This window comes from Pyrus communis, chromosome 15, assembly GCF_963583255.1.
Source record: "Pyrus communis chromosome 15, drPyrComm1.1, whole genome shotgun sequence".
Classification (NCBI taxonomy): Eukaryota; Viridiplantae; Streptophyta; class Magnoliopsida; order Rosales; family Rosaceae; genus Pyrus; species Pyrus communis.
Genome location: NC_084817.1, coordinates 10,992,362 through 11,004,698, shown reverse-complemented (window position 1 = coordinate 11,004,698; position 12,337 = coordinate 10,992,362). Strand labels below are relative to the sequence as shown.

Genomic DNA, 12,337 nt, shown 5'->3' with positions numbered 1-12,337 from the left:
TAGGGAATGCCCCGTCTGTACCAATTCCATGTATCCAACCCATCAAGTCCTTTTTCTCTAACCTTCTCCAAATTTGAATTTCACTGAAGTGAGGTTTTGTTTGAGTATTGGTAATTTGTTGCTTGCATTTTTGTAAGATATTCATATTTGTCCTTTTATTCTATTGGTAATTCATTGTTTGATTGGTTTTGTTGCTTTCCTCCGCGTTTGAACTCATATTCGTTAATCTACCAATTTTATTTGGGTGCTAAATTGCCTCTGTTACTCAAGGCTATCGTACTTTTAGTTAGATTGTTCTGTAATTTTCATTGAGATGCTTTCAATTCTCCTCTCATCTTAATTAAGTTATATAGTTTGAATTTATGCATTTTAAATCTTCCCTTTTATCTGGACTATTGTTAATAGTTATTTATAATTTATCCATTTCTTCTTACAGGAAAGAAAAAAGGTGGGTGCTTACTTTTACTGCATTGCACACACATGAATATGACTGCAAAATTAGTCACTACCAAGGTAAAAGACCATCAATGTTTCTTTATTCCTGTACCGTACACACGCATGCATATTCCTGGGCTTATTTTCACTCACTTTCTAGGCCACAAAGGGACCCTCCTCATGTTTATGTTTTCTTTATGCAGACTACTCTTCAGAGATAAATAGATTCAATGCCTCATTATAATTCTACTAATCCCACACACGCCCAAAGATCACTGAACAGTCATTTCTGATTTCTTTCAGGTTTGATCTCTCTTTCATGCTTTCGTTTCCCGAGCAAGTATATAAAAAACTGTTAACGTTCAGATTTTTGTTTCTTTCATAGCTTTTTATATTTTTTATTTTATTACACAGGTTCACATACTGTTTCAAATTCTGTGAGAATATGCTACACCGATATTGTCAGTTTCATCCCACCAGAGATTGGCGGCTTCAACTTCATTATCGCTAAGACTAGTGCCCCATTGGTGTTGGGTACAGTTTATTGATACGTAGGAGTTTTACAGTTAGCTTGGTTTTTGTATACCTCTGTGTCAAAAGAAATATGTGTATGTTGTTTGCTGCAAATGAATTGATTTCATTGCATTTCAGGCTTCATGACTTAAAGCAACTTGGTGAGTTTTATGCTGTTTGTTCAATTATAGTATATTCTTTTACAATGACTTTAAGTATTTACATAGATAGTTTTGCAATCTGATTTTTTTATTTTTTGCAGTTTTTTGCAGTTTTTTCTAAAAATGCACGATTCAATTTGGATTTGGCCTTACAATTTTTTTCATTACAATATAATATGTTTTAAATGTTCTCTTATTGAGTAAAGTTTGGAATGGTTTGGCAGTGTGTAATTGAAGTTTTGTTTGTCATTGTATCGATGTTGCAGTTTGCTTACTTGCCAAAGCTTTTAACGTGTTTCGGGAGTGATACACATGAAGAATACCAGTGGCTACACATTCCAGGTTTGAGCATTCGCTTGCTGTCTATTTGCCATACAAATATTCAAGTCATGTTCGCTGATTAGGATTGGATTAGTCTTAGGTTAAGTAGAATTTGATTGAAGAGGCTAACATTAAGTATTTGTGGATTAATTTTTGGAATCGGAGCTCTCTCGCCAGTGATTCGATCGGGTATTGATCATATCCCTTTTCCATTTTTACCATCACCAAATTGGATGTGTGTTTTCTCTTCATTTCAGTTCTGGGTTCTATCCATTTTGCACTGCTATAATTTCCCAAATCATTTGCATACAAACTAACGTAAATTAAAAAAATAAGGATAGACGATTATGGAGTGCATGCTGATGCTTATTTAATTGAATTTTTTGTTTTTATTTTCATATAAAAGTGTGCTTTTACCAATTGGTTTGCAGCCCTGTTATATTTGCAACAATGCCTCATGTTTATTACAATCATCTTAATTAGTTAGACTTTCAATTTAATGTCATATAACTATTCTTACTCTTCAGCTTAATATTAGGACGTGCTATTACTTGGAGAAATACTACTATGTTTGACACTATTTGACCAATTAGTTAGACTTTCAAAAATCTTGGTTTTACAGAACATGTTTATCATTTCAATTAAATTATATGGACATTTGTGACGTAGCCATTTCTTATTTAACAGAAAACATAGTCATTTCTTATTTAACAAAAAAAGATGTACTGAATTAAGCTAAACTGTTTTATGATGTAATATTTATAGCGTTGTCAGGAATAACCTCAATTATTTCAGTTGGCTTAGCTTGGTCTTCTCTTGGCCGATTCTTTATCAACTCCTCTTGCTTAACCTCAATTATTTCAGTTGGCATTGGTTGCAGACCCATTTGTTGAGGCTCGAAGAAAAAGGAAGGGGGGAAAGTGTATTCTTGCCATAGATTTTCTGTTGGGAGTGAGCATTGAAGAAAAGTAAGGTGATAACAGCGGAAGAGGTGGCTTTTTGCTTTTGGCCTTTTGTTTTCTTCATTGTGCTTAATGTTGAGACTTGAGAAAAGAACTTCTAATGTTGAACCCCAATTCGAGAAGATAATGTGAAGAAAAAAAATATTCGTAATTGTTATTATGTCTAAGATCAAACCAATTATGAACAATTGATGTCCTCTAACAAAAAAAATTTTGACCCATGTTTAGTTATTCATAATCTTCTTCGTAATCTCAAATATCCATGTAGTCCAAAATCATCCCTAAACACTAGCGGGGTTCGAGAAGGATTTTGAATATCATAACAGTTATTCATAATTATGATTTTGTTAAGGAACCTTGCATACATGCATTTTTTTTTTTTTTTAATCCATTTGAACCAAATCATCCCATCCCCATTTGCACCCCAACGACCAACAAAGCACCCCAAAATTTCTTAAGATGTGTTGATCACAAATTCTTGAAGATCATATCCTTAAACTAATGAACCAAAATTACTAATAAACATAATACCTAAGAAACCAAAATTACTAAAATTTTAAGGATATCATAACATTTTAGAGCTTATATGTGCATTGTTGAGTTATTAGAGCAAACTAATAAATATAATGAACCTACATTGAATACAAATTCTTCTTTGTCATGTGGTAGTTTTTTAGCCTCTTATTATGGGTTACACATTTCTAAAAACTTTTTATATTATGTCCAGCCCACATCCGTCATTTATGATAGGGTTTAGGGGTATTAAAAAAGTTTAAAATTCTACTCATCCAGTTGACATAAAAATTAAAACTCTATAAACAATGCTAATTTATAAAAGAAAAAAAACATTAAAGCTAAATCATATCCAAGTCCTAACACCAACCGAGAAGTGTATATAGGCCCGTCATTTCCTTGCACTGATACTTATTACACTTGAAAAGTATTTTGTGATCATTTTATTTTGTTCTTTTGTATTATAGTGATGTGTAGATAAATGTTTTTCCTTCTTCTGTTCATAGGCATCTACGTAGACTTTTTCGTATTTATGGAATGTCACAAAATTTGTATTCAATTTAGGTTCATTTATTTTTTAATTTTTTAGATAAATTTTTCCATGGAGCGTGGTCAAAGTCGTGCAAGACAATGGCATCAATCATTGAGTCCTGAAGAACATCAAAGATATCTAGCTCGACGACGTCTAATAGCACAAGAAAAAAGACAACAAATTCCAACTCTATATGATGATATACTATGACATCCCACAGTAACATACAACAAGAAATTCCTGGTATTTATTTCATATTCCTTTTTCTTTAACTTATACTAATGCAAAAAAATTAAAAAAAAAATCTAATTTCTAATTTTTCTTTTAACTATGCAACAAGTAGGTCCCAATAATATACAAGAACGGGTTCAGTTGGCTAACTATGATGTTGAGGTCGACCCCAGTAATATAGAACAACAAATTCCTGGTATTTATTTCAATTTCTTTATTTGTATTTGTTTCACACTTAAAAAATTAGGTTATTTTTTAAGAACAAAATTTTGTGAATTGAAATCTCATTGTATTCTTTTCTTCGATACTTTCGTATTGATCTCAATGTTGTAGTTATTTTTAGTGGTAGTCTTACGAAATATTAGACTCACAACTAAATATATTAAATATTAAAGACAAAATTTTTAACTAATCGTATTATAATGTGGTCTATTTATTAGAACAAATTGAGCATGAAAGTGCGAATTCAAGGGTTTTGTCAGATATCACAAATCATGATGACCAAACTTCTACTAGAATGCGTTCTCATATGGGACAGTTGGCACATTCAAATAGATCACAAATATCTTATGGGATGCTCTCAATTCCTCCCCACAATGGTGAGCTTAGTATATAATTCTATCTTTATATAGATATATGATTAGTTACAAAGAAAATTCTTATACTGAATGTTGGATATTCATGTAAAAATATCAGAAGAAGAACATGCAAATAGAACCAATTGTCATGCGTGCCAAACCAGAGGAAGAAGAAACCACAATTGTGCTAGAAATTATAATGAGAATCGGGGTATCCTAGGTTGCCAATTATCTCCTCCAACCACATGTTCGTACTGCTATGCACGATTGTTTGCTCGAGAAACTTTGAATATGTGTTGCTTGAAAGGAAGAATTGTTTTACCCCCAATACAGTCCCCACCAGAAATGGTTGCTCTTTTCTCTGACCAAACAAATGAGGGTAGACACTTCAGGCAAAATATTCGAGCTTACAATCATGCATTTGTATTCACTTCAATGGGAGTACACGTGGATGAAAGAATTAATATTGGTGGTCGTGGGATTTACACATTTCGTGCTCAAGGTGCATTATATCATAAGATTGGTGGACTTTTACCGAATGAAGGGAACAGACCGCGATTTTTACAAGCTTATATATATGACACTGAGCATGAAGTTGAAAACCGAATGTGTGAAAGTGAAGTTTTAGATAGACGTGTGGTTGAAAAGATACAACATATGTTGAACAACCATAATCCTTTTGTTCATACATTGCGAAGCCTCGGACAACGCCAAGATTTGCCGAATTGCAAGTTGATCCTAAAAGAGCAACCTATAGATCGGCGTCAGTATAGTCTACCATCAGCATCACAAGTTGCGGCAATTATAATAGATGGAGATAATGCCACAATTGCAAATGGAAGGGATATCGGGGTGTAGACAATTAGTGGAAGACTTTCTCACGTCCGAGACTATGTTGGATTTTATGATCCCTTACAATATCCACTATTGCTGCCTTATGGTACATATGGATGGGATGTTAACAGTCATGATGATGGTGGAAGAGCAATAACATGTTGCGACTATTATGCTTATATGTTACAGGTTTGTACTAATAACATAATTTATTTCCCAGTATATATAGATGAATGATGATTCCTATATTAAAAGCAATATATGAAATTTGCTTTTGCAGATACGCCATAATGGATCATCACTTTTGCTTCGAGGTGGACGTCTCTTGCAACAATATGCTGTAGATAACTACATTAAAATTGAATCACAAAAACTTAGATGGTTGCGTTTTAATCAAGCCACAGTTAGAGCGGATCTCTACAAAGGACTTGAAGACTCTCTAAATGCAGGTCAATACAATGCAGGTATATATATTGTTTCAGTCATCGTTATTTAGAAATATAACTTTGTTTAAACTGTGTACAATATATATAGCTAATTGAAAATAAAAAATTATTAGGTAGCATCGGGCGTAGAATTATTTTACCATCATCATTTGTTGGAAGCCCACGTGACATGTACCAACGATATCAAGACGCAATGACTTTGGTTCAAAGATTCGGAAAGCCAGATCTTTTTATTACCATGACATGTAACCCAAGTTGGGAAGAAATCAAAAGCGAATTACTCGCTGGACAAACTCCACAAGATCGCCCTGACTTACTCACTAGAGTATTTCGTGCAAAACTTGAGCAACTAAAAGAAGACGTCATTGAAAAGGGGGTATTGGGCAGTGTTGTTGTTTACGCATACGTTATTGAGTTTCAGAAACGTGGTCTTCCACATGTGCATATGCTTGTGGTGTTAGATGAAAATGATAAGATCAATAATCCAGATGAGTATGACCGAATTGTTAGAGCTAAAATACCAAATGAAGATGTAGAGCCTCAACTTTATAATGTGGTGTTAAAGCATATGATTCATGGCCCGTGTGGGATTCATAATCTTCAATCTCCATGTATGAAAAATGGGAGTTGTAAGAGAAAGTTTCCCAAACCATTTGCACCAGTCACCATTCAAGGGAATGATTCGTATCCAATTTATCAAAGGCGAGGAAATCGATTGCCCGTCTCACTTAATCGACAAGGAAACATAATGGTTGATAATAGTTGGGTCATTCCATATAATCCATGGTTGCTGTTAAGGTATGATTGTCACATCAATGTTGAAATTTGTGCAAGCATAAAAAGTGTCAAGTACTTATATAAGTATGTTTACAAAGGCCCAGACAGAGTGACAGTTGAAGTGCAATCAGACCCTCAATACGATGAAATAAAGCAGTTTCAGGATGCAAGATGGGTTTGCGCACCAGAGGCATTATGGAAGATATTCAAGTTCATTATTAATCGAATTTACCCATCTGTTGAGCGAATGCAAATACATCTTCCTAATATGCACCAAGTTCAGTTTCGTGCCGATGAGAGTATAACAAATATTCTACATGATGATAGTACAAGAAAGACAATGTTGACTGAATTTTTTACACTTAATCATGTGGATGCAGAAGCGCGACATTATTTATACATGGAGATACCATCACATTACAGATGGATTCAAGCTCAAAGAAAGTGGTCTAAAAGAATGAATCATAACAAGGTTATTGGGCGAATATATGCAGTTTCACCTGCTGAAGGCGAAAAATTTTACCTTCGGATTCTTCTTAATCATGTTAGAGGACCAACATCCTTCACAAACTTGAGAACAGTTAATGGAGTTTTACATCCAACATTTAAGCAGGCAGCAGAACAACGAGGTTTGTTAGAAAGAGATGACAATATTCGACAATGTTTGTTAGAGGCCTCCGCAATTCAGATGCCGTCGGCTTTAAGAAGATTATTCGTCACCAAATTGGTATATTGTGCACCAATTGGTGTTCGAGGGTTATGGGATGAGTTCTATCCATTCATGATGGAAGATTATGTTTCCATGACTAACATAACTCCCACACTTGCTACCAACATACTCTTGCGTGAGTTGAACATACTTTTGGTTCAATTTAATAAGAGTATAAACGAGTTTGATTTGCCCCAAATGACAAGAGGAAATGAATCAAGTTCAGGAATGACAGGATGTATTGAAGATGAAATATCCATATGTATTCCACAACAAGATCTTGATGCAATTGAACGCTTAAATGATGACCAAAAAAGTGCGTTTAACATAATAATGGGTGCAGTTCAACGATCGGATAATGCAACTTTTTTTGTGGATGGTCTCGGTGGAACTGGAAAAACTTACCTATATCGCACATTGTTAGCAAGCTTGAGAAGGTTGGGGCACATAGTATTAGCAACAGCATCATCTGGAATAGCAGCTACGATATTGCCTGGTGGGAGGACAACACATTCTAAATTCAAGATACCACTTAGTCTCGATGCATCATCGATGTGTTCGATCGGTAAACAATCTGATTTAGCAAAGCTAATACAAAAGGCAAAGGCAATTATTTGGGATGAAGCAACAATGACACATCGTCATGCATTTGAAGCACTCGATCGAACGTTCGGAGACTTAACAGATATTGACTTACCATTTGGAGGGAAAATAATGATATTTGGGGGAGATTTTCGACAAGTTCTTCCTGTTATCCGGAAAGGAACCAAGTCCGAACTAATCCAAGCAAGTGTTGTTAAGGCATCATTTTGGTCACAAGTAAAGATTTTAAAACTCAAACAAAACATGAGATCCATAAATGATTGTGAATTTTCAGAATTTTTACTTCATGTTGGTGATGGGAATGAAGATGTTATTATGGATGATATGGTAAAACTACCTGAATGCATGGTGATACCATGGGAGAGTGAGCATTCCATTAATCAATTAATTGCCAAAATCTTCCCTGACTTAGAGGATCATATAAATGATGCAACCTACATGGTGAAAAGGGCAGTGGTAACTCCTACAAATGAAGACGTTGATATGTTGAATGAAAAGATAATCAATATGTTTCCGGGTTTAGAAGAGACAATGTATTCATTTGATTCAGTTGAGGATGACGCAAAGAATTTGTATTAGCCAGAGTTCTTGAATTCAATCTCACTTGGTGGTTTGCCTCCGCACAAGTTAACTCTGAAAAGAGGTGCTCCAATCATGCTTTTAAGAAATATTGATCCGAAATTGGGATTGTGTAATGGTACAAGATTATTGTGTCGTGGTTCTTACCGAAATCTTATTGATGCTGAAATTCTAACTGGACAATTTGCCGGATCCAGAGTTTTCTTACCAAGAATCCCTCTCAAAAGTACTGATACTGCTGGGCTTCCATTTGAACTTACAAGAAAGCAATTTCCAGTGAAACTTAGTTTCTCTATCACTATAAACAAATCTCAAGGTCAGACAATACATGTAGGCGTTTACCTTCCAGATCATATCTTCAGCCATGGACAATTATATGTGGCTTTATCGAGGGGGGTCTCAAAGTCAACCACAACCGTGTTAGTAAAAAGTGGCTCCATAGTAGGCCAACAAGGTGTATTTACACGGAATGTATTATACAAAGAAGTCTTGCTTCATTCCAGCTAATTATGGTGATTCCTAATAGGTAACAGCTTTATTAACGATAACCTTTCAGTATGCATTTCTCACTTATCAATTAACTCTTTTTATTTGATTTTTAATTTTCTCACTATTGTTTGTAGATTGGCAATGAAAATTTGAAGCATCAATCATGAACAAATGGGTGGAAATTGCAGCATTGATGTCAATATGTAAACTTTCTTTTCAAAAGAAACAGTGACATATACACTCTATGAGTATTGTGAATAATGTACATATTGTTATGTAGGATTTATATTTTGACATTTAAATTGTTTTGTATTTTGCTACGAGTACTTACTGTTTTCATCTACTATTTTTTATTTATTTACATATACTTGCTATCGTTCATAGGCTTTAGGTAGGAACTTGCATCTAAAATCGTATGTTGTTTGATAAGTGCATGAATAACATTTAAATCATTACTTTACGCAAAGTAAAAACGAAAAACATGATAACTTTTTAGGACGTGCATGATAAAAAAAAAAGTTCCTCTTTGCACAATACATTTAAAGTATATCTTGACAATTACAATGGGAAAAACTAACACGATACACCTTTAGGGGCGCATAGCGCCTGTGATGCAAAAATGTCTCTCGCACGCACGTTAGTGCGTGCAGAGAGGCTAGTTATTGATTTAAGTCCAGTGACTCATTGCCCACGTCATTTTATTTTCATTTTTTTGTCAAAATTACCCCTCTATTAACATTATCCTTTAATTCTAGATTTACTTGTATTATGAAATTAATTATTTATCTTTAAATAATCCCCTACTTGTAGAATTAGTTTTAAAGTATATCTCTTCTTTCATAACTCCCGTATACAATTTGTGCTGTGTTCTCCGATCCCTTTCCTTCTTGTTCAGTCTTCTTGTTTCAAGTTTTAAAATTTCCAGAAAAATGTTCTCTTCCCAGGATAAATTAAACAGCCACAGCCCACAGGCATAAGGAAATTGAAACCAACATCCTGCTCGATAAGAATGTCTCAATTCAAAGGGAATGAAAAGGCCAAGCCTAACATAACAGAAATTCAACTACTCTAAAATCAGAAACAATAAAACTTGTCAACACTGAAACAACCAGTACTTCGGGCTGAACAAATTCCAAACGAGGCAGATGGATCCGAGTCAACATCCAGGATGCTAAACCAACTCATTCGCCTTATGAAATTCAAGTATAGTGGTTTTCAAGATGTGTAAAATGTACACTGTTGGGATCTAGCATATAGAAACTAGATCGAGCAAAAAAAAAAAAAAAAAAAAAAGTTTCACCCTTTCTATAACCATAACAAAGAAGATCCTAGTTATGTGGAAATCGATAACATCACACAAGATTATGTCGAGGAAAACTCATGTCTACCTGTATTATATATTTCTGTAATGAATCTATATATTTCTGTAATGAATCTATATACCTGTATTATATATTTCTATAATGAATCTATTTGTATATTTTGTTTATTCTACCTGTGTTATAGATTAATTGTATTTTATCTACCTATACGATATGTTTTTGCTCATTAGTCTATCTATATCACATATTATTTCGTGTTATCTATCTATACGAAAGGTTTTTATTCATAATCTACCTATATCATAGATTAATTAATATTATCTACCTACATTACAAATTTTTTATCTACCTCGACAACATTTCTTTTAATTTTTGATAAACTTATAAGATTGGTTGTAATGTGTTTTTAAAATGTTTTTAATTAGAAAATGTGTAGATAAAGGTATTTGAATATTCAAACTTTAAATTTTTTAAATTCAAAAATAAAGAATTTAAATATTTTTTATTTTCAAGGGGCAAAATAGGTGTAATAAAAAATCAAATAAAATTGGACCCAATCCGAAAACAGGTGAATTTTTTTGACCTGGATCAAACTGCCCATATATATAGGGAGGCCACAAAATATTGTAAGGTTGGTAAGCTTTATTTGTCTATGGAGGAGGAGGAGGACCTTTCAAAGGCTTTCACGGTTTGGGGCATTTAGGCCGTCTACATTAACGTACAAAGGTTGGTAGCCTAACACAATCTAGTCCACATAGCCAACTTTTTTGGAACAGGATGCTATTGGATCCTTTTGTGAGAATCCTAAGGGTTCATCGTATCTATTTATTAGTCATCTTGCGGCCACAAATAATTTTGAATTTTTTATATAAAATTGAACACTAACAGAGTACCTAATAAAAGTTGATCGCATGATGTACGATGAACGACTGAGATGACTTGATCTCTAGTATCCTCACAAAGAGGATCTAGAGAGGATCCTCATCCAACATTTTTGTTTTTGGTCAGACATACCTAACTTCTACTGTTCTACACTCAAAAAAAAAAAAAAGAAAAAAAAAAAAAAAAAAATACTTTACAATAATAAAGTCATATTACTTGTTGAGTTACATTTTTTCACCAAATAATAATAAAGTGATAATTATTGTGAATGAATTGCAATTATACAAGTATATCTATTATTGTGTAGAATTTTGTTGTACAATCGACCTTTGTTAGAATAATTATCATTGTATACAAAGAATATTTTATTTTCTTAAATTCAATTTTATTTATTCAAAAGATATTTTAATATAATTTAATTATAACAATAAAGATCGGCTCCCATAACAAACTCAGTCATCCCCATGTTAACTTCAATTCATGCAATGACCTCACAATTTGAGACGTCTGCAAGATCTGCAGAACAAAACAAGTGAAGGGAGTCCAACAACAAGAGTCAATAATTCATAAACTAAATGACAATAAATTATAGAATAAAGTAAGAAAAAATGTGACATAAAAATAAGGGTCCGTTTGGACCAAGTCCCTAAGAAAAACGTATTTTAACTGTCAGTGATATTATAATGTTAATGGTAACGTATTTTCTCGGGTATTATGTTTTGCATGTGTTTGGGTATTACTTTGTAGTTAATGAAGTTACCTTATTTTCCAATTTATAGGCTATGGTCAATGTCTCGTTCTAACCTATGTGCATCTGTTAATGGATCCAAACTTAACATATTTAGTGATGGTCCATTGAAATTTGACTTGTATAAAAAGTTTCTTTACTCACCCCCGACTCGGAACGTCCATTTGGACTCCGAATCGAGCTTTACTGGCCCATACCTGAAGGGTGACAAAGCCATAAAGTGTAGTGATGTGGAAATGTGAATAAATTCAAACCTAAAAATGCCTAAATACAAGAGTGCGCTATGAGCAGGAATGAACCCAATTCACACGTGATGACAGAGCATAAGTATAGTACAGTAAAATAGGGTGAGAAATTATATCACCAAAGGTAACCGTCTACCCCAAGATTTGCCAAGAATCATCGTTGATATAAAAGCTCAGCTACTAAAACCTGGAGGGGCGAAAAACAAGGGTGAGTGGGCCTAAAAATAAAGTTTTCATAAAAACCTTTGAAACCATTATAATCCATTGCCGTAAAACATGTATAGTTTCCAAAATATACATAATACGTATAGTATGAAAGTACTTATTGTAGCCTGCAAAACGTAAATAAGGCATGACATCCCAAAATCACAAAATCTCAATAGTAATATAAGTAAAATCAGGTGTTCAACAACCTCTGCTAGCATACTAGTTGGAGTCGTCTAATGCGACCTGTACG

The 12,337-nt window shown here is 33.7% G+C and overlaps 1 protein-coding gene across 1 annotated transcript; it reads left to right on the top strand.

Moving 5' to 3' along the window:
* The first annotated feature begins 5,719 nt into the window (after positions 1-5,719).
* LOC137717047 (uncharacterized) lies at positions 5,720-8,194 on the top strand. The gene has a single exon (XM_068456364.1). It carries the CDS (start codon positions 5,720-5,722, stop codon positions 8,192-8,194), a length of 2,475 nt encoding a protein of 824 aa, XP_068312465.1.
* The last annotated feature ends 4,143 nt before the right edge of the window (positions 8,195-12,337 follow it).